Source organism: Acomys russatus, chromosome 21, assembly GCF_903995435.1.
Source record: "Acomys russatus chromosome 21, mAcoRus1.1, whole genome shotgun sequence".
Classification (NCBI taxonomy): domain Eukaryota; kingdom Metazoa; phylum Chordata; class Mammalia; order Rodentia; family Muridae; genus Acomys; species Acomys russatus.
This window is the reverse complement of record NC_067157.1, coordinates 26,226,334-26,248,314: the sequence shown is the minus strand read 5'-3', so window position 1 is coordinate 26,248,314 and position 21,981 is coordinate 26,226,334. Positions and strand designations below refer to the sequence as shown.

Genomic DNA, 21,981 nt, shown 5'->3' with positions numbered 1-21,981 from the left:
TCATCCATAAGAGCAGTCGGTGCTCTAATCCTCTGGGCTGCTTCTTCAGTCCCTCTTCTTTTATTTTGCTATATTTTCACTTGTGACAGGATCTTGCTGAGTTTCCCAGCCTGTGATTCCTGGGCTAATGCTATTCTCCACTTTCGCTTACAAAGTGTCTGAAGCTACAGGTTCTAGGCTTGCACCCGCCATGTCCAGCAAGGTTAAATTCAGTACTAATAGGTCTAGCAATTGAGATACCTTCTGAGTTTCTTCCTATGTTCCTCTAGGCACTTCTACCCACTTCTGTGTATACATGTGTATTTATACAAGGACTCTGACTGCTCTTCCTCAATGGGAACGTTTACTTTTATGTTTGTAGGCGAGCCTTTAGAGTCCATAGCTGCCCTGGCTGGGATTTACAGACATTCCTCTCTCTCTCAGGCAGGTTCAGTTCTGAAGCACTGTTAGATGTGCTGCGTGGGTTCCTTCCTACTCATGCTGTCTCATACTGTGACATGCAGTCAACACTCTGAGGCTTTCGAGCAGGCAGAAGCCCCAAAGGTAAAAGCACAGCGGAGCAGAAGATTTCTGTGGGTTATCCTGGATGCTCCATTTGCTGCAAATTTGAGTATTTAGTGTCTCTAGCTGCAGATACTGATAAACCTTGAGACAGTCTTTCCTTCCCAGTCCCCAGGCTTTGCTGAGCTTCTTAGCCTCTATATTGGTACCGAATACCGATCTAATGCCTGAAGGAGAGAAGAGCACAGCACCAAGTCCTTCTCGTGGCATCCTCAGCTTCCAGGGTCCTGGCTTCTATGTCCACTGCTCTGGCAACTACTCTGCCTTTTACAATTGCTTTTAAAGGAATCTAGGTTTTCTAGGGAATCTGATTGAAGACTTGGTTAGATACAAACTCAGTGTGAGTCTCCATGCATCTTTACTCTGCACACTGACTGTTGTGTGCTATTTGGACATCAAGGCCATTGATCCTTTATGTGGAGTGATGGCTTTGTGATTTTTGTTAAAATTTTCATTTTGATTTATAGAAATATTTCAAAGGTTTGTTGGCAAATCAATTAGTCTTTTCCTTTAAGACTTCAATTAACGCTTGAGAGCAATTCTTCTAAACCTTCATTCACACTTTTTATTTTTTTAAATCCCTGACTTTGGTTTCCTCACATTTAAATTTAAGTTTAAAATTTAGCTTAGTTTAATTTTAACCATAGAATATTTTGGAAGTTTCTTTCTCTTCAACTACTTAACAATCATTAGTTAAATATATCTTCCTTCTCCCTGGCTTGAAATTCTACTTTCCACAGCTTGGAAATTGTGACATACATCCTGTTTATTTCTAACTCTCATTGGTCAGGCTGTGACTAAGACCACCATTCCTGTATCCAAGACTGAACTCAGTAATTCATTTTACTATGCATCAATTCAAGTAATTTCTCTCTTTGGTCCACTCTATCTTGAGTGGCAACATCAGGCATGTCATTGAGATGATAGATACAGCAACAATTTGGGCTAAGGTGGCAGCAATGGCAATATAGGACAAGGTCCAAGGAGTGGCCTTGAGGTCTGTCACTGATAGAGCTTGAGGGATTTGTAGGCCATGGAACATGTCTGTCCACACATGACTTTAAGTGTTCTGGCTTGGCACCTTTGAAGATGCTGGAGTCCTTAACTCTACAATTGAGAATATAGAAGAAACGGACTCTGAGATACAAGGAGGAGTTCGGTGTGTAAAGCACAATCAGGAGTAGAACGAATAAGCATAAACATCTGATGACATCGTGGAATATTCTAGTTTTGATTACATGGATAGAAACTTGAACTAGAAGTCAAAGACAGCAAGTGAAACCCAGCACTGATTACACACCAAATAAAATTTACTGTGGCACTAACTCTAATGAATGTTTTGCTTTTTCAAGAGGTAGACCTTTCCGTATTTTAAAGGCATATGAAGTATGCCACTAGGCTATAAACAGATTTAGTTGAGAAGGGCACAGAAGACAGATTTATCAAGCTTGGGAGATTTAGGAGACAAGACGATTCAAGTGCTTACTTAGAAGTTACTAGCAAAGACCATTTCCTCATTAACCCTTCTTCTGCCAAGAGTGAAGGTTGGCACACTGTTACAAGGGCCAAATGTGACTAGGAAGAGCTGAAAGAGTTTGGTTGGCACTCTACCATGATCAGACAGTGAGCCTAGAGTCTAGGCTGTGAAGAGCGTGAGGAACTTCTCAGCATAGTTCAGCCCTATCAACTTCTACCAACCTTCCTTTATTTATCTAAAACACATAGAGGTTCTCACTTCACGTTGTATATATATCCTCTAAAGTGCTATTTGAATTAAGTACAAGAATAGAAAGCATTAAAAAAATACCACCACCACCACTACAACAAAACCTGGCTGTAAGCCAGATGTGGTGACACATGCCAGTAATCCCAGGACAGCAGGTCTGGGTTTGAGTCCAACTTGGTCTCCAGAGTGAAGTCTTGCTTTAAAAGAACAAGAATCAAAATAAACAAAAAGGTTAATTTTGATGCTTAAAAATTAGTTTTCCCAAGGTTTCTTGTTTCCTTTGGCTTTGGATATTTTTCAACTTTAAATTTAGACCATAAGAGCAGAATTGTAGAATTTGGAGCTTGTACGTTTTTGTTTTTCTTTTCTTTAAATTTGTTTCAATCTACATTTTAAAAATGAGCTTTGAAGAGAAAAACAAATGTTTGCCTGCAAGTCTTGTAAATTGGACTTTTTTTGTTTAATTTTTATTATTTATTGATTTTTGGCTTGTAAATACTGCTAAGCCCAGGAATCTTGTTTCTAAGGGTTGCCCTGAGCACTTTCCTTTCAGGTGTAGAGACCAGAACATTCCCACCAATTTATGATATTAATCCCTGAGTCACTTTTTGTATAACACCCTCCCCCACCTTCCTCTAAGGTTCAGTAAAAATCTTAATGTGGAAAGATGAAAAGTGGTTTATATGCCTTCTCAGAGTATCAGGTTTCTAAAACCAGCTGACACCAGCTTCTTTTGTAACCAAGTTTAATATAAAAGCACCACCAGTATGCAAATAAAGCACATAGCTAAACTCTAGATGCAAAGGAGTAATGAACTGATTGCAGGGCCATTTTTATGGTAAGACATTGGTCTCACATTCTGGCCGTGTCCGGTGGTCATGCCACAGGCCACTCATTCTTGCCACTGCTGTGGATGCACAAGAATCAGTGACTTGCCAATCTCATTACTTTGGGTACTGTCAGTTCAGACAAACATACCCCACCCCCACTCGGTTCTACCTCAGTGTCAGAAGGAAATGAAGCCACAAGGAGAACAAAAAGAGGCATACTCACTGTCTCCTGCCTATTCTGCCTCTCTTCCCCCCCCCTCAAACTTTTTCTCCTGTGCCTGCCTTCCAGTGTGACCTCCTCCCTCCCCCAGGTAGAAACTGTGAAGAACTGCCCCTGCGGACAAGCACCTCTCCACCTAGGGCTGCTCTACCCTGACTCTGCTCCCTTTTCACCTTCTGCTTGCCTGAGGAAGGAAGTATGAGCAAAGACAGCAACTGCAGACAATTGACATCCAGAAGCCACAAGCTTTTGTAAAAATCAGATCTATACAACACCGGAGACTGAACGATGGCTTTATCACTGGAAGAATTCGTCAACTCCCTTGACCTAAGGACGCTCCCCAGGGTCCTAGAAATCCAGTCAGGCATCTACTTCGAAGGTAAGTACTTCTCTAATTCTTAAACTCTGTAGAATTTTCTTATAAAGCCTCTTGATAATTTGTGGGAGAGATTTTAACCAAGAATATGTGGAGAGGCTGTGTGTATTGCTCAGAGTTGCAATAAGTTCAATCTTCAGCATACCTACAGGAGAAGGTGAGTACACACACACACACACACACACACACACACACACACAAACACACACTCACACTCACGCTGAATGGCTGAATAGTAGAGACCCAGCAGCTGGTGAAGAAGGGAGAAACTAAGGCTCTAAGAAAGATGGGCATGTGAAACTATGTATGGTAACCTTTTCATTCGCGGGCACTCAACAGGTCAACGCAAATAAGCCTCTGCTGCTGCCTACTGTTTGAAATTAGTTGTAGTCAGGTAAAAAAGTTTAATGTTGTTGATGCTTGTTTCTAGACTATTAAAACAACAACAACAACAACAAAGCAAAACCCAAAGTACAACTGAACTTGTTTTGGTTCACCCAAAATGATAGCGACTATCAAGGGCACAGTCCTTATGAAGGAATGCTGCCAAATTGAGACTTCTAAGCTTGCCTTATGTTTGTGTTCCCGCCTTTCTGTAGTGGCCCCACTCCAAACTCCTTAAATAGTGGGCAAATTTATTTAAAGATAGAGAAATTAGTACCTATTGACCATAAAATACTCTTTAAAAATTGAGGTTGAAAAGTCAAAGTTCAATGAAAAATATTATACGCTAAGCCACTGAATTCTGGTCTAACTTACTACAATATGTAAAATCCCCAATATGTATTCTAGCATTTTAAAGTTGTTAGTTTTGGCTGGGCAGTGGTGGTGCACCACTTTAATCCCAGGACTCAGAAGGCAGAGGCAGGCAGATTTTTGAGTTTGAGGCCAGCCTGGTCAACACAGCAAGTTCCAGAACAGCCAGGGCTACACAGAGAAACCCTGTCTTGAAACACCAAAAAAAAAAAAATGTTAGTTTGGTTATATATAAGGTTCTGAAAGTATTTTCTAGGTAGATATCTATTTTTGCTTACAAGAACAGGAGAATTGAAGTAAAATATAGAATTGGTTCTAGACAAACTAGTAGGCAAATAAATAATGCTTGGCACATGAGCTTTTACACTCACTGCTGTCTTTGACTTCCCATGGTTAAATGTCCAATTTTTTTACTTTCAACATAGTGAAAATGCACAAATCACTGAGGCTCCCCCCCCCACACCCCCCTCCCGTATTTTAAGTACAGTAGCCAATAAGTTAGGTAGGATTTTAAACACTTAGTAATAAAATGGTCACGGTGTCAGATGATTTCACTCACTGTAACCATGGCATGTTCTGCGCATGATTAGGATGGAATAGACTGAGTTGTTAGGTGCAATATGTCTGGGAATTTGTATGTTTTCAGTTTCCAGTGGGCTTATCAAGCTGTGAGGGAGTCATTATTCAGTCTCACCTTACCCCGGCCCCCAGAAGATTGACACATACACACCTCACACACCTACATGTCTCCATACCCCTGAAAGGTAGTGACTTGGTACTAGTCCCACTGAGGCTATTATGAGGCTCTACTTAAGTGTTTGTGAATAGACTAGGATCAGGTCATCTTTGACCATGTCCAGCTCCTGCCTCATTGGGGATTATGCCTCTAATGTAGCCATCAGCTGCTTCACGTGTCTCATGGCTTATGCTTTTGGGGCTCCACAGAAGAGGTCTTGCTACCTATCTAGGAAGAGTTTCAGACTTTATATTTGGTTTTTGGTTTATTTGAAGACGCATTGCTATGAGATATACAAAGAGCTGGTTTTACATTTTTGTACATATTAAGTCTGACTTCCCAGTACCATTTTGTTGCTTCCAAACCCAACAATATGCCTATACAACATTTGTCTTTGAAATACCTCTCCTGTTCCACTAATTGAGTTTTTAAATTATTTATTCCCAATAGTATACTGTTTAAAAATGGAAGCCTTGAAATTAGTGTTACTATGTGTTCGATGTACATGTGATTCCCTTGTTTTTACTCTGCGTCCAAAGCTAACTTAGCTATTCACAGATGTTTAATGAACAATTTTTAAAAGAATAGATTCTTTAAGAAATCTAATGAATAATTTTATTGATTTATATATATAGTAAGTTGAAGAAATGGTAATTTAATATTGTTTATAAAAGAAACCTGTTCATATCATTGTCTTCATTCTTTATGACTTTACCACTGTGTTACAACTTAATTAAGATGAATTTTGATACAATAAGTACATCCATGTAAACATCACCTGAGAAATAGAAAATTGCAAGTATTCTAGAAGACTCATCTTACATACTTTTTTACTTGTTATCTACTTCCTTCCCCAACTTAACCAATACTCCATGACTTTTGTTCATTCGGAGTTGTATAAGTGGAAAATTATAGTATGTACTCTTTTAGTTGACAAACATGTATTATCGAGGTACTGTACACTATTTCATACAATTTATTTATTTTCTGTGTATAACAGCTTCTCTTCTCTCTCTCTCTCTCTCTCTCTCTCTCTCTCTCTCTCTCTCTCTCTCTCTCTCTCTCTCTCTCAGAACTAGGGATTGAAACTAAGCCCTTGTGCATCCGGGCAAGTGCTCTCCCACTAAGCAACAGCCCCAACCCTCTCTGCACTTTTTATTTTGGTACAGGGCCTCACTAAAGGCCAGAGGCTGCCTTTGAACTCACTCCATAGCCAAGGCATGTCTTCAGTTTGCCACCCTCCCATTTTCAGCCCATGGAGAGCCCAGGTTTATAATGCAGAACCGCAGTTCTAGTAGTGTATAATACAGTATTGGAGGACTATGCTGAAGTATACTTACCCATTCTACTGCCGATGGACACTTAGATTATTTCTGGTGTGACATCACTGGTAGCATTTTGTCACGACAGTCTTCTACATCCACATTCACAGGAATATAAAAATAAACCAAGTTTCTATGTCAAATGGCCTGTGTATTGTGCTTGGTGGGCAGCAAAAGAGAAGTTCCCAAAGTGGTTGTTTATCTATGTTTTCATCAGAAGTCTCTGAGGGTTCCTGCTAACATACCTGGTGCCATTTGCTGTGACTGTTCATCTTGCCTGTAGTCTCTGTGGTAGGAACACTGCACTGAATGAAGGTTTTTATTCGTGTCTACCTTTTGTCTAATAGATAGAAGACGCTTTCTCTTTTATTCTGGGCTGTTTGCAGATTCTCTTTAGGACACGATTCCTAGGTCTGGCTCATTTATATTAGGTTTTTTTAAGGTTTTTTTTTTTTTTTTTTTTTTTTTTTTTGCCTTCTTTCCTTTTTGGAATGAGTTGTTAAAAAGATGTAGCCTATTCTAATAGGATAAATATTTTTAACTGCTTCACTTTGAGTTAATGAAGGCTCACAACATGAGCAACACTCCTCATTGAGGAAAACAAAAAGCTGCTGTTGACAAGCGACAGCATGCACGCACACACACACGCACTCACACACACACACACACACGCACACACAAAGAACTATTGATGACTTGACTACAAGTGTATTTATATGTATGTGTGTGTGTGTGTGTGTGTGTGTGTGTGTGTGTACATGACCATCTGTTTTCTGTTGTGAATATCTTCTCCCACTGCTTAGCTTAGCATTTCCCTTTTTTAGGAGTACTTTTCATGAGGGGAAGTTTTCAATTTTACTGTTAGAGTGCTCAGTTCATAACTGCATTTCTATTATATGTTGTTAAGGAAATGTTTCTTTATCTTGAATTATGAAAACATTATATGTTAGTCACTAGAAATTCAATTATTTACTTTTTTCCTTTACACCTGTTGTCTGCTCGCAAGTGATTGTTTTATATATGCTTTGAAATGAGGGCCAAGATCTATATGATTCTTCTGGAGAGCTAATTAGTACAATGTTATTGAAAGAGAAGAAGAAGAGAGAGAAAGATAACATCTCACTATGCAGCGCTGGCTAGTTAGGAATTCACTTTGTGCCCCACACTGGTCTTGAATTCACAGAAATTCTTCTGCCTCTGGCTTTCAAGAGATAGGATTAGAGGGATCGCACAGCATACCATGCTAGAAAACTCTTTTTGCTAATGCTGTCCTGTGGCCCCTCGACATATGTACTGTGCATCAGACCAGGGTCTCTTTTAGTGGCGTCTCTGCTTCTTCACTCACGGGATGGTTCTTTACACTGTTTCACTGTCTGAGTGCATGTTTATGCTGCGGGGCTGTGGTTCTCTCACTTGATTGCACATATGAAACATCTGACATGTTTCTAAGATTATCAGTGTCTGGATGTGTCTCTACAAGTAAAGATTTAATTATGTGAGAGGTGAGGTATTGCTGGCAGGCCCCTAGACGTCTCCCTGATGAGTATAAAGTGCGTCAAACTTGAAAACGACTGATGTGGCGTAAGCTTTCCAGTGTGTTTTTATTCTTTAAGTGGGCCTCTTTGACTTTTCACTTATGTGTCAGAATTAACTTGTCCATCTCCACACAAGCCCTCTCTGGATTCTGATCAGCAGTGTATCATTTACAGAAAATTCACATCGCTGTAACATTAAGTTTTCCAATCTCTGAGCTGGATTTGCCTCTCAAGTCTCTTTTCTTCTTGGTTGGTAGTGTTTGTGATTTTGTTGTTGTTAATATCTTCATTGTTTTTGCATTTATTCTGAGTATTTTTCACACCAATATATTAATAAATGGAATCTTAAGCAACTGTGGTAGCTCATGTTTATAATCCTAGTGCTAGGGAGACTGAAGCTAAAGGCTGGAGGCCATCCTGGGATAAAAAGTTTCAGGCCAGTCTAAGATATAGAATGGAAACCTATATAAGAACAAAATAAAACAAAAAACAAGCCAAACTGAAAACCAAAACTAGAAATTCTTTCATGTTTTCATAAATTTGGTTATGTTTGCTGAATTAAAAAACATATCTTTAAGATATACTTTTTAGAATATTGTTGATATTTTGGACACATTTAAATTTTTTGAGATCTGGTTTCTCCTTTCTTCTTTCCCTTGCAGCACTGGGTCCTGTTTCTACCATACAGCCAAACAGGGTTAGTAGTGAAGGTCACCTGGTCATGTTTACAGCCTCAGAGAGCATCCGTAATTCTTCATTAAGGTTGTTTATTTTAGATTACAGAATTTTCTGTTCCTTTTTTGTAATGGCTATTAAAAATAAAAATCCTGAGCAGGTTTTATTAAATATTTCCTCTGTAATTTCTATGATTATGTAAGTTTCTTTTTCTACATTGATTTTTTTTTTTTAATTTCAAGCAAAGCTTTATGTGTACAGCAAAATCAAGTTCATTAGGTATTTGGTTTTTTTATATTTAAAGCATTTTTATATATCTTTTAGGGAATATTATTAGCTTAAATTTTTTATTGCTTGTACAGTCATTGCCAGGATCCATGTAAAGTTGAAGTTATCAAACTTTATTTTTACTGTTTTGAGACAGGATCTCACTATGCTGTTCAGAATGGCTTTGAACTCACAGTAATCCTCTTGTTTGTTTTTTATTAAAACAAAGCAATGGGGGGAGGGGAATAATGGGAAAATGGGGGGGGGAGGAATGGGAGGATACAAGGGATGGGATAAACATTGAGATGTAACAAGAATAAATTAATAAAACAAAACAAAACAAACAAGCAAAAAAAACAAAGCAATGGGATAAAAAGATGGCTCAATGATTTAAATGCATAGACCTCTTTGAGGACCCAGTTTTGGTTCCCAGCACCCATATCAGGTGACCTATAACTACCTTTAACTCCAGCTCCAGAGGATCTGATCCTGCCTCTGTTGGTACATGCATTCACATGTACATACCCACATGCAAGCATACTCACATTCATATAATTAAAAATAAGAAAATAAATCTTTAAAAAGAACTAAAATATAAAACAATCTTGGTATAGAGTAGTCATCATATATCCTAGTCCAATTGCTAAAAAAAACTCACAGACACACATGTGTATTCATGTTGCTATAGTAACAAGGTAACATATTGCTTTTTTCCCCTAGTCATACCCACTAGAGGATGCACTCAAATACTGTCAGCACATTGAAAAATCCTCAAATAAATTTTAGTAGTGTGTCTTTTTTTATTTCATTGGCTCACCTAATTAGAGACTGGTATGCTTAGAAGTCATCTAAGGTTATTCTTGCTCATAACTATTTTTGTGTTTCTTCTGTACCTTTGTGGTATCGGGCAGAGCTACGCTGAGAGTGGGAATCCCTGTCCCATCTTATCCACAAAGAACATCATCAACTATTCCTCCATTAAGTTCTCAGTATTGTCATTTAATTTTTACTTAAAGCTACTCCTGTCTTTTCCTTGTTTTGTAGGCGTTTAAATGGCTTTGGAATTAATGCTATTTACCATTGAGCTAACAGCATGTTTTCTCTTTTTAGTCTGTTTGAGTTATCTTTAACTATATCACACACACACACACACACACACACACACACACACACACACACGTTATTTAAACTGGCTTTAAATACTTACAGTGGGGGACACTTGGAGAGCTTTGGTGAGATCTTTTTATATGTATCAGGCTAAGTGTCAGGGCAGTTGGGGTGTCCCATCCCTTCCATAGGACAGAGTATGAGTGAGAAGAACCTTTCCAAAAGGTCCCTGGGTTATGTAGGACCTAGTTGCTCATTGAAAATAGCAAGCTGAGATTGGAACCAAGAAACTGCTCTCACAAAGCTGATGTTTGCCTATAGCTTCCCATGGATACTACTAACAGCTTTGGTAACCTGGGTCTGGGGTACCCTCCTTAGTGGCTAGGGTCCTCCAGGAGTGGAAACTACTAGTCACAATTCCAAAATCCTGGATGAGGGCCCACAAGATGTCCTCCATCTTCTCAGTTCACCAAGGCTGGCATCAGTACCACAGCCACTTTGTCCACTGTGGTACCAAAGCTTGCTGTTTACCCTTTATAGCCAAGATTTTCATATTTTTAAGCATAACTAAATTAGCCAGTAGACTTGTCTATTTTAGATTCAAGATAGCTTTAGCTTTCTGAAATGGGCCCTGTAGATTTTCTTGTTTTCTAGTTTCTAAGATAATGAATGCCCTTTAAAAATGTTTTAACTTCTTGCAAATTTGGTAGAACATAACTAAGAACCTCCAAATATGAAATTATTTGGAAACAAAACAGTTTGATTTTATTAATATTCTCTATTATTTTGTTTTTTCATTGATTTCTGATTTAATTTTCATGACTTTTTATTCTCAAATCTCTGTTCTTTGGGATTTCTCTAACTCCCTCTGCTGAATTGTAGTCACTCAAAATCATTACTTCTGTCTTTCCAGCCACATTTAACATTAAAATGTTTATCTAGGCGTTCTTGTTATGTAGCATTTTCAGACAGGCCCTTGCCATGTAGGCCAGTTGGAAACTACTCTCCTCATCCCTTAGGATGGCGCAGTCTCCCTACTCAACTCTTTTTTTTTTTTTTTTTTTTTTTTTGCTTGAGAAAGAGCCAGGTTGTGGTGAGACTGTTCCTCTTGCCACAGTCTCTGGGCTACTTTGGCAGGATTTCAAGAGAGCCTCACTTTAGCCCTCATTGCTTCTCAATTCTAATTACAATTTATTTTCTTTTAAACTCAGTGGCCATTTGTTGATTATTCATGTAGGATTTAATTTAGCCATTCTTCCACTTTTAATGCATTTTATTACGTTTCACTGGAGAACAAGTTATTGTCTTGGTTTTATTTTCATTGTCTGCTGTTTGCTTTATGCTATGGCACGGAGCATGCCCTATGTTAAGGGTTTTAAAGCCTTAGTACTTTAAGAGAGGTTGAAATTGATAACAACCATCATGAGGTGATGTGAGGTTCTGTGGGACCAGACTGGAGTCTCTTCACTGGAGACCACCATGGTAACAGGAACTGTGCTGGAAAAGCCTAACATACTTCTTGCTCTTCAGCTTTGGAAAGTGCTCCTGTCCTACTAATGGAAGCATCCCTGTAGGTTGTAAATTCAGATCTCTGCCTCCTGGGTAAGTTAACATGAGGGATGGTCCGACCTTTAACTTCAACGTGCAGCATTTGCTCTGTCCTCTGTTATGAAAATGAGGATTCGCCTCACCTTAAAGGCTGAGCTAAAGATGAAGTGAACATATTTACCCAGACACGTAGCCCACAGTAATTATTCTGTGAATCATAAATATGACTATTACCACATAGTGACAAGAAAAACTTATCAACCATTTCTAAACAAACACAAACAAACAAAACAAGACCCAAATAATTCAATTCTTACTGCTTCATATACAATACAGGTAGAATCCAGAGGATGAAAAAAAAAAACAAGTAACAAGACATTAACAAAAACTCACTAAAAGGCCTTATAAAATATTAAGCTAGGAACTTAAGAAAGTACATTTCTAGGGTGCTGTAAAGAAGGTTCAGTGGCTAAGAGTATTTGCTGTGCTGCTCTTGCAGAGGACCCAGGTTCAGTTCCCAGTACAGTTGGCAGCTCAACCCTATGTAAATTCAGTTAAAGGAGGTCCAACTCCTCTTATAACTTCCTTAGGAACCATGGCACGTAGACAGAAATGTATGCAGAACATTCATATACATAAAAGAAAAAGTAAACACATCTTAAAATTTTTTAACTAAAATATGTATGGGTATATAGATGTGTGTGTGTGTGTATATATATATCCCAAATAATGTTAAACTCCAAACCAAAGGATATATGAACAGTAAATATAGTAGATAGGATATAAATATCCTGCATTTCTAATTCCTGTCAACACAAAGTAAATATAAAATGTAGAGCAGTTCATATGCCATGTAAGTTCTTTTTACATTTATTTAGTTATTGTGTGTGTAGAAGTGGGCACTACTAACTAAATGGTCGTGAAATGATCAATCATTATTCACCTTTTAAAACGTTTCATTCTTTTAAAAGAATGAAACTCCATAAGGAAGCCAGTATGGTGGTAAATTCCTGTAACTCCACACTCAGGAAGCAAGAACAGGAAGCAGGAAGAGCTGATGTTGGAGCCTAGCCTGGGCTGCATAGTAATATCTTGTATCAAAAACCAAAGCCAAACTGAAAAATAACTAAATTAGCTACTTATAAATATTCATGAACAGAGCCAAGGTGAGCCAGGTGATGAGTACATAAACTTCACTGGGATTCTATGTGGCAATTACGTAATTCTATTAGCACATACAATGGGCAAAAATACCAGATCTTTATAAATTAACTTCAAAATATAAATACAAAGGGTAGAAAATAGTAACTAAATGAGAAGGTTCATTAAAACATGTTTTACAGGCAAATATTAAGCTTATGTCAGCATAGAATGCCTTCCATAAATTAAAAAAAAATTCATTATCAGGAATTATAGTCCGAGAGGCCAGGATTGCTTTAGGAACAAAATGCAAAGCTACTTTCTTTTTGGAGAAATTATACATGTAAATGTATGCTAACAGAGTCAGTGCAGGTGAAGGGAGGGGTATGCTAGGGTGATCAGGATTCACCCCTTAATTTTGTTTTTCCCACAAATAAGCAAGTCCTGACTTTCCTACTCCCAAAGAATAGGCTGAGCTGTTCATTTCCCTTATACCTAAAATCAAGGCCCCAACATTTCTCCCCTGGGTTGGGACAGCCTCGATGAAATGAAATTTGAGCCGGGTTTGAATGCATGAAGGAAATGTGCACTGCAACTACTTGGGGAAATTGCACTCTTGTCGAGGGCAGAGCAAGTATAAACCTGCAAAGAGCTTGTCTCATGTGGTTAAGAAGTGGGGGCAGGGATGAGAGTCATGGGATTGAGGCGAAGCAACGTAGGGGAGAGATTCAGAAGACAAAGCTGGTAGAAAGATGGAAGGCCGTACTGATTGATAACAGCACCAGGTGGGGCTGACGTAAACGGGGCTACACGTAAAATGAGGTGATCAGGAAAGACATTCCAAAGAGCAGAGATGATGTGGACAACGAGAGACATGGAGAGAACAGAGGGGGAAAAATCATTTGGACATTAAATGATTAGGAGAAAAAATATATCCTTGTATGTTGAGCATTATAGGAAGTCGAGCATGGGATTGAATGCCAGAGATTGTGCTGTAGGTGATGGGTGAGGGGCCTGGGAGCTGTTTGCAAAGATTACTGCTGCTGCTCTGGAGAGCACAAGGCAGAGTGCAGCAAGCGGCAAGGAGTGGGGGAGACAGATTAGGAGACCACGCACCGTTACAGAAGGCAGTGGGGCTTTGGTTTAGACTGGAAACACAGAGACAGTCCTAGGCATGTTTTTAACCTGTGAGGACTCTTGAAAGGTTTTAGCGAGTGTGAGGCAAAGAGAGGACTGAAGAGTCACACAGGGCTTTGATGAAAGCTGTTGAGTGAGTAAGTGGGTATTGGACAGAGTACTGGCCCTGGGATGTGGAGGAGGAGAGTGAAATATGTGTTAATTCATCTAAGTATAAATCTCAGAAGCATTACTGAAAAGCCAGCTTTGGTTATAGAGAAAGCTTATTCAAGACTGGAGTGATCTATCTATGATCCAACTGATCAGAATTTATTCAATCAAAACCCTTACCAACTGAGTGCCAAAGATTGTGTTGTAAGTGACGATTGCATATATTATAGATTATACTCCATATATGCATTACCCTATTGACATTTATAGTCATTCTAGACCATATATGATATAAAAATTATAAAATGGGTAAAGATAAGATAATTATAATTTAAATAACTTGAACCTTTAATTCAGTTTTTATATTTTATTATATATATTTTCATATTTTATTATAACATTAATTATTGATATTCTTATGTAAGAATAGGAACAGAAAATAATTGAAAATACTAAATATATTCATTACTGAAAATATTCACTAAATGCTATGCAGTATGATGCTGATGATTGTAATTTAAATCACTTAAGTACTATTTTTGCAGGGCTTACAGGAGCCCAATATGAACATATGTGAAATATGCACAAGGCAGGTTTATAATTAATATTTGTGGGTATCAAGTCTCATGTCGGAAAATCTTCATAATTCTAGTTTTAGTCATCTCAGGAAACGACTGAGTGCACCCGACTAGGAAGCTTGAGTTGGTAGGAGTGTTCCCTCCTCCGTATGATCTATTGTCTCCAATTCTCAAGTTTCTCCGTAGACATTGGCAAAGTCATTGTCTATCGTGCAAGAAGCAGTTAGAAGGTAGCAATTCTCAAGCGCTCTTTACCATACTCACATGAACTATTCGGGGTTCAAGCCCTGGATACAAATAACATGTTAAGGATACATTGATCTCTATAATCATATCATCTCCAATCAGGTGAAAGGTAGTTTATAAACCGAGAAGCATATAAGAAGAAAATTAAAGGTCTCAATTTATTTTACTTGTGAATGTTTGGGAGGCATGTGTTTTTCTGCTCATAGGATAACATGACTTAGTTACACAGGTGACTATATGAGCGGTAGTGAGTGTCATTTAGGAATGTGTGCTTTAAAAACCAGTGCATAAATTGGCATATTCCATCCTTGTAGACTGTCAAATGGAACTCCCAACAGCCTGAGTTGCTAGGTAACCAGGATTAACAGAAAGCCTGTCCCCATCCTTCTCTGCTGGCGTGCAGTGTAATAAGCTGTGTGTCTTATTGCTGAAATTCCTCTATTTTGGGGTTCTTTAGAACACCTACACTTTAACATAAGCTAAACTTCCTCACTGGAACAATGACACAATGTTATATATTTTTTCTTATTAATTTATTCTTGTTACATCTCAATGTTTATCCCATCCCTTGTATCCTCCCATTCCTCCCCCCATTTTCCCATTAGTCCCCTCCCCTATGACTGTTCCTGAGGGGGATTACCTCCCCCTATATATTCTCATAGGGTATCAAGTCTCTTCTTGGCTACCTGCTGTCCTTCCTCTGAGTGCCACCAGGTCTCCCCCTCCAGGGGACATGGTCAAATGTGAGGTTATTATGATTAGGATGAAGTCCTTATTAATTACAAACAATTAGACATTAGCATGTTTGAATCTCAGAGAATCTCAGGGAAGTTACTGCAGTAAGATTGTTCCCACCTGTTCATGGCAAAGTGAGTTCACCTTAGTGTTTAAGAAATATTGTCTGTGGCTTCCTTGATTATTCATTTTGTTTAGTTTTTTTCTAACACTACCACTATTTACAACATATATTCCATCACTTCGTTTTTGTGGTTATTAAAATTTTGGCAAATACTCAGTGCATTTTAATCCTATTACTTTTTTTTTTAAGAACTATTTTGACTTTATAAAATCACATGCATATGGTTAGCATTTTTGTAACTGTGGAGGCATAAAACTAGTCATAACACTACAAGCAAAAATAGTTATTATTTTCTATATTATCTAATTTTCACAAAAGTTTAAGTGAACTCTTAACAGGAGAGGTGTTGATGATGACATTTCCCCCATGCTTTATCTAGAATCTGATCCCTTTGCACTACTTTGAGTTATTGCATTGTTTTTTAAGCCATCAGGATTTATGGCTAAGCTTATCAAAATTTCCACCCAACTTGTCTTTCTGCTTGCATCCTTGGAAGCCTCAATTCTGTCTTCCACCCTCTATCCTGAGTCATGTGTCTGATATGTGTGTTAGAACATGTCCCTCTTCTGTAAATAACTTCTTTTTTTCCCTCAAAATAGAAACTTCGGTGAGCAATAAAGCCCTACATTGCGTCTCGGTCCCATTATTTAAGTTTCTGGTTTATCGGTTTTTCCAGCACCTACGCCGTGCCTCCTTCATTGTTACACAATGTGCAGGCTACTCTCATTAAAGCTTGCCTGGGATTCTTTTCATGTTTTGCAAAGCTCTTGTATCACACATCAGCTTGGCTAAACCACTTGTCGGTGAAGCTCACTGCGCGTACAATCCCCCACATCCTTTGTGTTTTCATCTGCCTCCTTCACACACCAGACTTTTCATTTGGGGGGGGGTGCCTCTTTCCACCAGCATTTTCTTGCAGCCTTATTGGGGTATAGTTAACATTCTGTAGAGCACGTTCTGGTGTATGGAAGTCAGTGGCTTCTTGTACGGATTGTGCCATCCTCACCTAGCTAAGACAATTTCCATCACATCAAAGAGCTACCTCAAGTGGTTTTCCCAGCAGTCCACACTCACATTTCCAGTCTGAAGCGTGACCTTGACAGGCTTTTTGTCTGAATACTTGTCTTCCATAAACAGTTCGTGTATGAACCATGCAGCCAGGCCTCTTTTGACACACCATCTTTCACTTGGTACCATGCTTTTGTGGTTCACCCACATTGTGAAAACGTCTTAGTATTTTGTTTCCTTTTGTTCCTAACAGTGTTTTGTTGTATGGAATGCAACATGCTTCTTTAAGAGTCTCAGATTGTTTTACATTTGGAGATATTTTGGGTAATGCTCCACTAATTATACATGAAAAACAAATCTTACCTCATCTTCACCAAAGCTTAATGCTACTCTTTTATTACATCTCTTTGTAGTTTTAATTTGAATTCTCAGTAATGATAATGGTGGTCACTTTGTCTTGTGCTAATTAGCAGTGTGTTTTTTCTTTCTTCAATAAAATGTTGCTTCATATCATTTGCCAGTCTTTTTGCAGAATTGTATTCTCTATGTTATTGAATTATATGCATTTTAACATATTCTGGATATTTGATTTGCAAAAGTTTTCAAATATGCAAATATACAGATATTATCTCTTTATGATCTACCTATTCATTTCTAGATGTCCTCCTTTGAAGAAAAAGGATTCAACTTTTAATAAAGTTCAACTTATAATTTTTTTCCTTTTATGGCTCATGCTTTTGCTATCATGTTGACTAACCCAAAGTCATACAAATTCTCCCTCCCCCCCCCCCCTCTCTCTCTCTCTCCCTCCCCCCAGGGGACGGATTCTTAAGACTACTCTGAGATTTGATAATTTTCTAGAAAGTCTCACAGAGTTTATAAAGTCTATCATTCTCCAAGGGATGACTTGTTATTATTCAGTAAAATCTTAAGGGAAAAATGTGTTAGCATATTTGAGGACAAAATGAAGAGCCAGTGAAGCCAGAAGGATGGAAAGATGGAGTCAGAAATGTTACCCCTGAAGTGATGGAAGACCTCCCTAGTCTTTTTGCACAGTGTAATGCTGATGGAGATGCTACGTGAATTAGCAAAACTCGGACAAGACTGTGAAGACATTTTCTTCCCACAATTTGGATTGCAGAAGACATTTGTTTTTTTACTCTTGACCAAGGGAGAAAATGTTGATGAGACTGCATACACATTTGCAGAAATTAAGGCATAATTTGGCTTAGCTAAATCCATAAATATAATGTGCAAAGTGTTTCTTGCAGCAATTGTTAAATATTAAGAAAATAGTTTTTTACTATTGGGAGTAAAAACAAATGTAAATACCATATTTCAGGTATTATAATATTTGTTATTCCTTCAAAATATGTTGAAATCATGGTAATTATTTCTTCAAATTACATCTCATCATTTATTCCCTTATTTGGTTTTATTTTCTACAAAATACACAAAGTAGTTTTTGTCCTAAAGACTCCGTTTTATAATAAGTTGTGAAAGTGCACATCAGGACAAAACAGTTCTTAGAGTTCTTGTGAGAGTAAAAGAGTCAGCATGTGCCAGAGACGTTGTGATGGAGTTTCTGATCTTGCAGCCTAAAGAGAAGATGGCTAGGCAAAAATGAAACTTCTAGAATGAGAGACAATTGTTTAACGGTAGGATATCCAATTTAAAATTTCCCGATGTGGTCTAATCAGGGGTTGTGGATAGTAAGGCCACTTGTGATCATATTTAAATGGCTCTTTAATTATACAAAAGATGTTGAGTTTCTGTATAGACTCAATGAGGTCCTAATGGTGGGGTAGTGATCTGGGGACAGCAGTCTATCCCTGAAAGAACAAGACACCAGATATCACCCGTGCTTTCTGTCTGGCTCTGTCTCTCCTTGTTTATATATACGCTTTGGGAAAAGAGCACATAAAACTGACATCAGAAGGCAGCAGCAAGTAAGCCGGTAGAGTGTTCCTCTCAAGAATATATATTAGTCATAAGTGTATCATGGGCTTCTAGTCCAACAGCGACGAGGAAGTAAATGCCCATTGCTGCAGTGTTCGTCATAGTCGCAATACTGCAGCAATCTATCTTTTTCGATGACAAAATTAAAACACATTCATTGGAACTAACCTGAAAGCTATAGAGGAAAAACATCAAGAAAGATCTGGAATGTTTAAGGCAAACATGCATATGAGTGGATTTGAAAGAGATAAACATTAAGGAGCTAAGGGCAGTGTTGAAACAGTTTCCTGGTCGTTGTGAATTGTCTAGGTTTCTGAGGTCCTTCTAGGACCTTAGCTAGCAAAGAAGATGCTAGGGTTTCGGAGTTAGGTGCCCAGGTGGGTGGTGGATAGACGCCAGCAGTAATGGATCTGTTACAGCTCAGTGAGTTTGAAGCCTTTATGAAACAGTGGCTACAAATAACCCTTAGACAGCCAGAAATGCGTATCAGAGCTGACAGGCCTGGGGTCACAGGTTTGCAGGCGGGAGGGAGACACCTGTTATTTCAGGGGCTGTGTTATACTCTGTACCATGTGAGTTGCAAAGAACACCAACATGGGAGATGCAGGGAAAAGAGGGGTTTATAGAACAAAAAGCAAAACCAAACCAAAACCAAGCCAGAAGAGTAAAAGCAAACATGTGCCTGAGCCAAACAGCAGATAATATATGGCAGACAACCATGGAAAGAAGCAGTGTAAGACTGTGTGCTGAAAGAGTGTGAGGGATAAACGCTGGGTTTTAGCAGGTGGCTTATTAAAAAGTAATAATAATGACAGTTAATAAATTGAAGGCTTACCATGGGCTAGGAACTGTGCTGTATATTTAGATCTAGAAGCATACTGAATGCATATGTTTATATATGCATCTCTACACATAACTATGTAAATACGCATATAATGAAGTGTATTAAATAACAGTTCTTATAGAAATATAATGTATGTTAATGAATACTTCATGTATGCTTTCTACATACAACTTTAGTACCCATTTATATATGTATTCATATATAAATATCAATTTAAGGTAATTCTTATATTTTTAGCTATTTAACCCCTGGAAATCATTTGTGAGATAATAATAGTTATTATTACTATGATTGCCGTTGTTCATGATCAATTATCGGCTAACATAGTTTTCTCCGGGAGCTAAGCTTGTGGTAAAGTTATTTCTTGTTATGCCCCCTAATGGGTTTAAGTGAGAAATCTTAGCATGGTTGGCATCACATAGAAATCATCAGTGTCTTCAAGATATTTCATAACTGTACACTAAGGGCAGTTTTGCCTGTTCAGATTTGATTTCTGAGTAACATGCATAACTGAGAAGAAGTGATTGCAGGTTTGTCTTGTCTTTTTATACATTATTACTCATTTTGTGACAACATGAGGAATTTGACATGGAAGAATTCACTCTATAACTGGTTGAAGAAGTAGAGTAAATGATGGTATTTAGTAAATTATTTCTTACATGGATAGACTTTTTTGATTTAATATTTACATGACAGTTCAGATGGTAAAATTCTGCCTATTTTACTACCCACTGGCATTTTATTTTATGGATAATTGAGCTGAATATTTTTCTACCTAAATTTAATTAATCAGGGCCATGCAGTGAAATCAGAGAAAAGTTGGAAATTATAGAATGGTACTCTAGTTACATCTATTTATATTTCACAGATTGTATATACTTATGTCCAAAGCATTTTTCTTTTTAATATGAAATTTCAACATTGATATTGTCTTATAGTGAATGAAGAACAATGAAATCATGTATTTAGTGACACAGAGTCTGCAACATTAAAAGTAAAATCAGCTCAAAAAACCCAGAAAATTACTATTTGCCTATATGAGTTTATAATTGTAAGCACTCATTAAGATAGAATTTTTTTCCCCATGTGTATGAGTTCTGTGAAAATTCTCAGGTGTAGAATTGTGCCTGAGAGTCAGAGTCAAGCCATCTATAGTCACAGACACTAAAAATGATGGACTTAGAAATCAATCATTACTAAATAAATATTAATTTTCTCTGTGAGACTGGTATGTTGTTGAACAACAAATGGCTGTGAGGTTGAATTACCCCACTTTAAAGGTTTGATTCAGTTTGAAAACATATTGGGATTTTATTTATTCGACAATATACAAAGTTCTACTTTGGGCTGCATTTTGTAAAAAAAACATTTTTATCTGATTTTTTTTTTTAATTTACAAACTTTGGGATGATTTTTTTGTTTTCCATTTGCTAATATTTGAGACTTCAAGCTTTTGGTCAATGTGAAGTTAATTTAAGATAAGTGCATTGCATTTAGATATTACATTAAAAATAAGAACAAAACCAGTTGAAGCTTAAAAGTCTAGTGTGTGTGTGTGTGTTTGCTTGAGTACAATACATTTCTCTCTAAGGTTTATCTTAAACAGGTCTTATAATTTAAGAAAAAGCTCTGAAACAGGTGCATTGTAAGTAAGGGAAAAGACTTGGAATAGGTAATTTCAGTTTTTTCTTTTCTTTCCAGAAGCTGTAAGAACATTACTGCCAGTACTTTTAATGTTGTTTACAGAAGTGAAGATGTGGCAAATGTAGATGTTATTTACATCTGTAGTGGGGGTAGTCACTCTTGAAAAATTCTCACTTATATGTTGTTAAATATCAGTTTCTACTATGAAATAAAACGCAGCCAAATGGAGTGCTGGGAACTGATTTCTCGAGCTACCTTATGTATGCACTTAGTTTGTGTATGGGCTTCCCTCACCTTATGAGTATAAAGGAACAGTAAAGAACAAAATAAATACAATTTTATTTTTATTGGCTGTGGCATTTGCAAAAGTCATGAAATGTATAACTTTGTTAGCTCTATGAATTGAGCATATTTTAGCAGGCACAAGTCCTTGGCCAATTATTTACCACTGAATAAAATTACTAAAGGAAAAACAAAGAATCTTTGTCTCAAAGCAGTAGCATGCTTCTGTATTTGCTGACACTGCTGGCTCTGTTAGACGCTGGTAAACAGCAAGTAAGTCAGTGTGTAAGTGAGGATGTGACCCCAGTCAGTCTGGGAAAAGCAGAAGACTTGTTTGGAGAAATGTTCTTGTACAACATTCATGCTCTTCAAGTTCAAAAACTTCATATGTTAATTCAAACATCTAATTTGGTTTAATTCCAATACGTATTTAAATTTAAAAGTCGAGATTTTAATCAAAGCTGTGTAATAAAAT

At 37.6% G+C, this 21,981-nt stretch overlaps 1 protein-coding gene across 3 annotated transcripts in view; it reads left to right on the top strand.

Annotated features, from left to right (window-relative positions):
- The first annotated feature begins 3,396 nt into the window (after window positions 1-3,396).
- The window catches only part of Themis (thymocyte selection associated), a 173,682-nt gene continuing 155,097 nt past the window's right edge, over window positions 3,397-21,981 (top strand). For all 3 annotated transcript variants that reach the window (XM_051164136.1, XM_051164135.1, XM_051164134.1), the window contains exon 1: window positions 3,397-3,716. In XM_051164136.1, coding sequence (XP_051020093.1) covers window positions 3,626-3,716 — 91 coding nt within the window. In that variant the 5' untranslated portion in view covers window positions 3,397-3,625. The remainder of the gene's footprint in view (window positions 3,717-21,981) is intronic.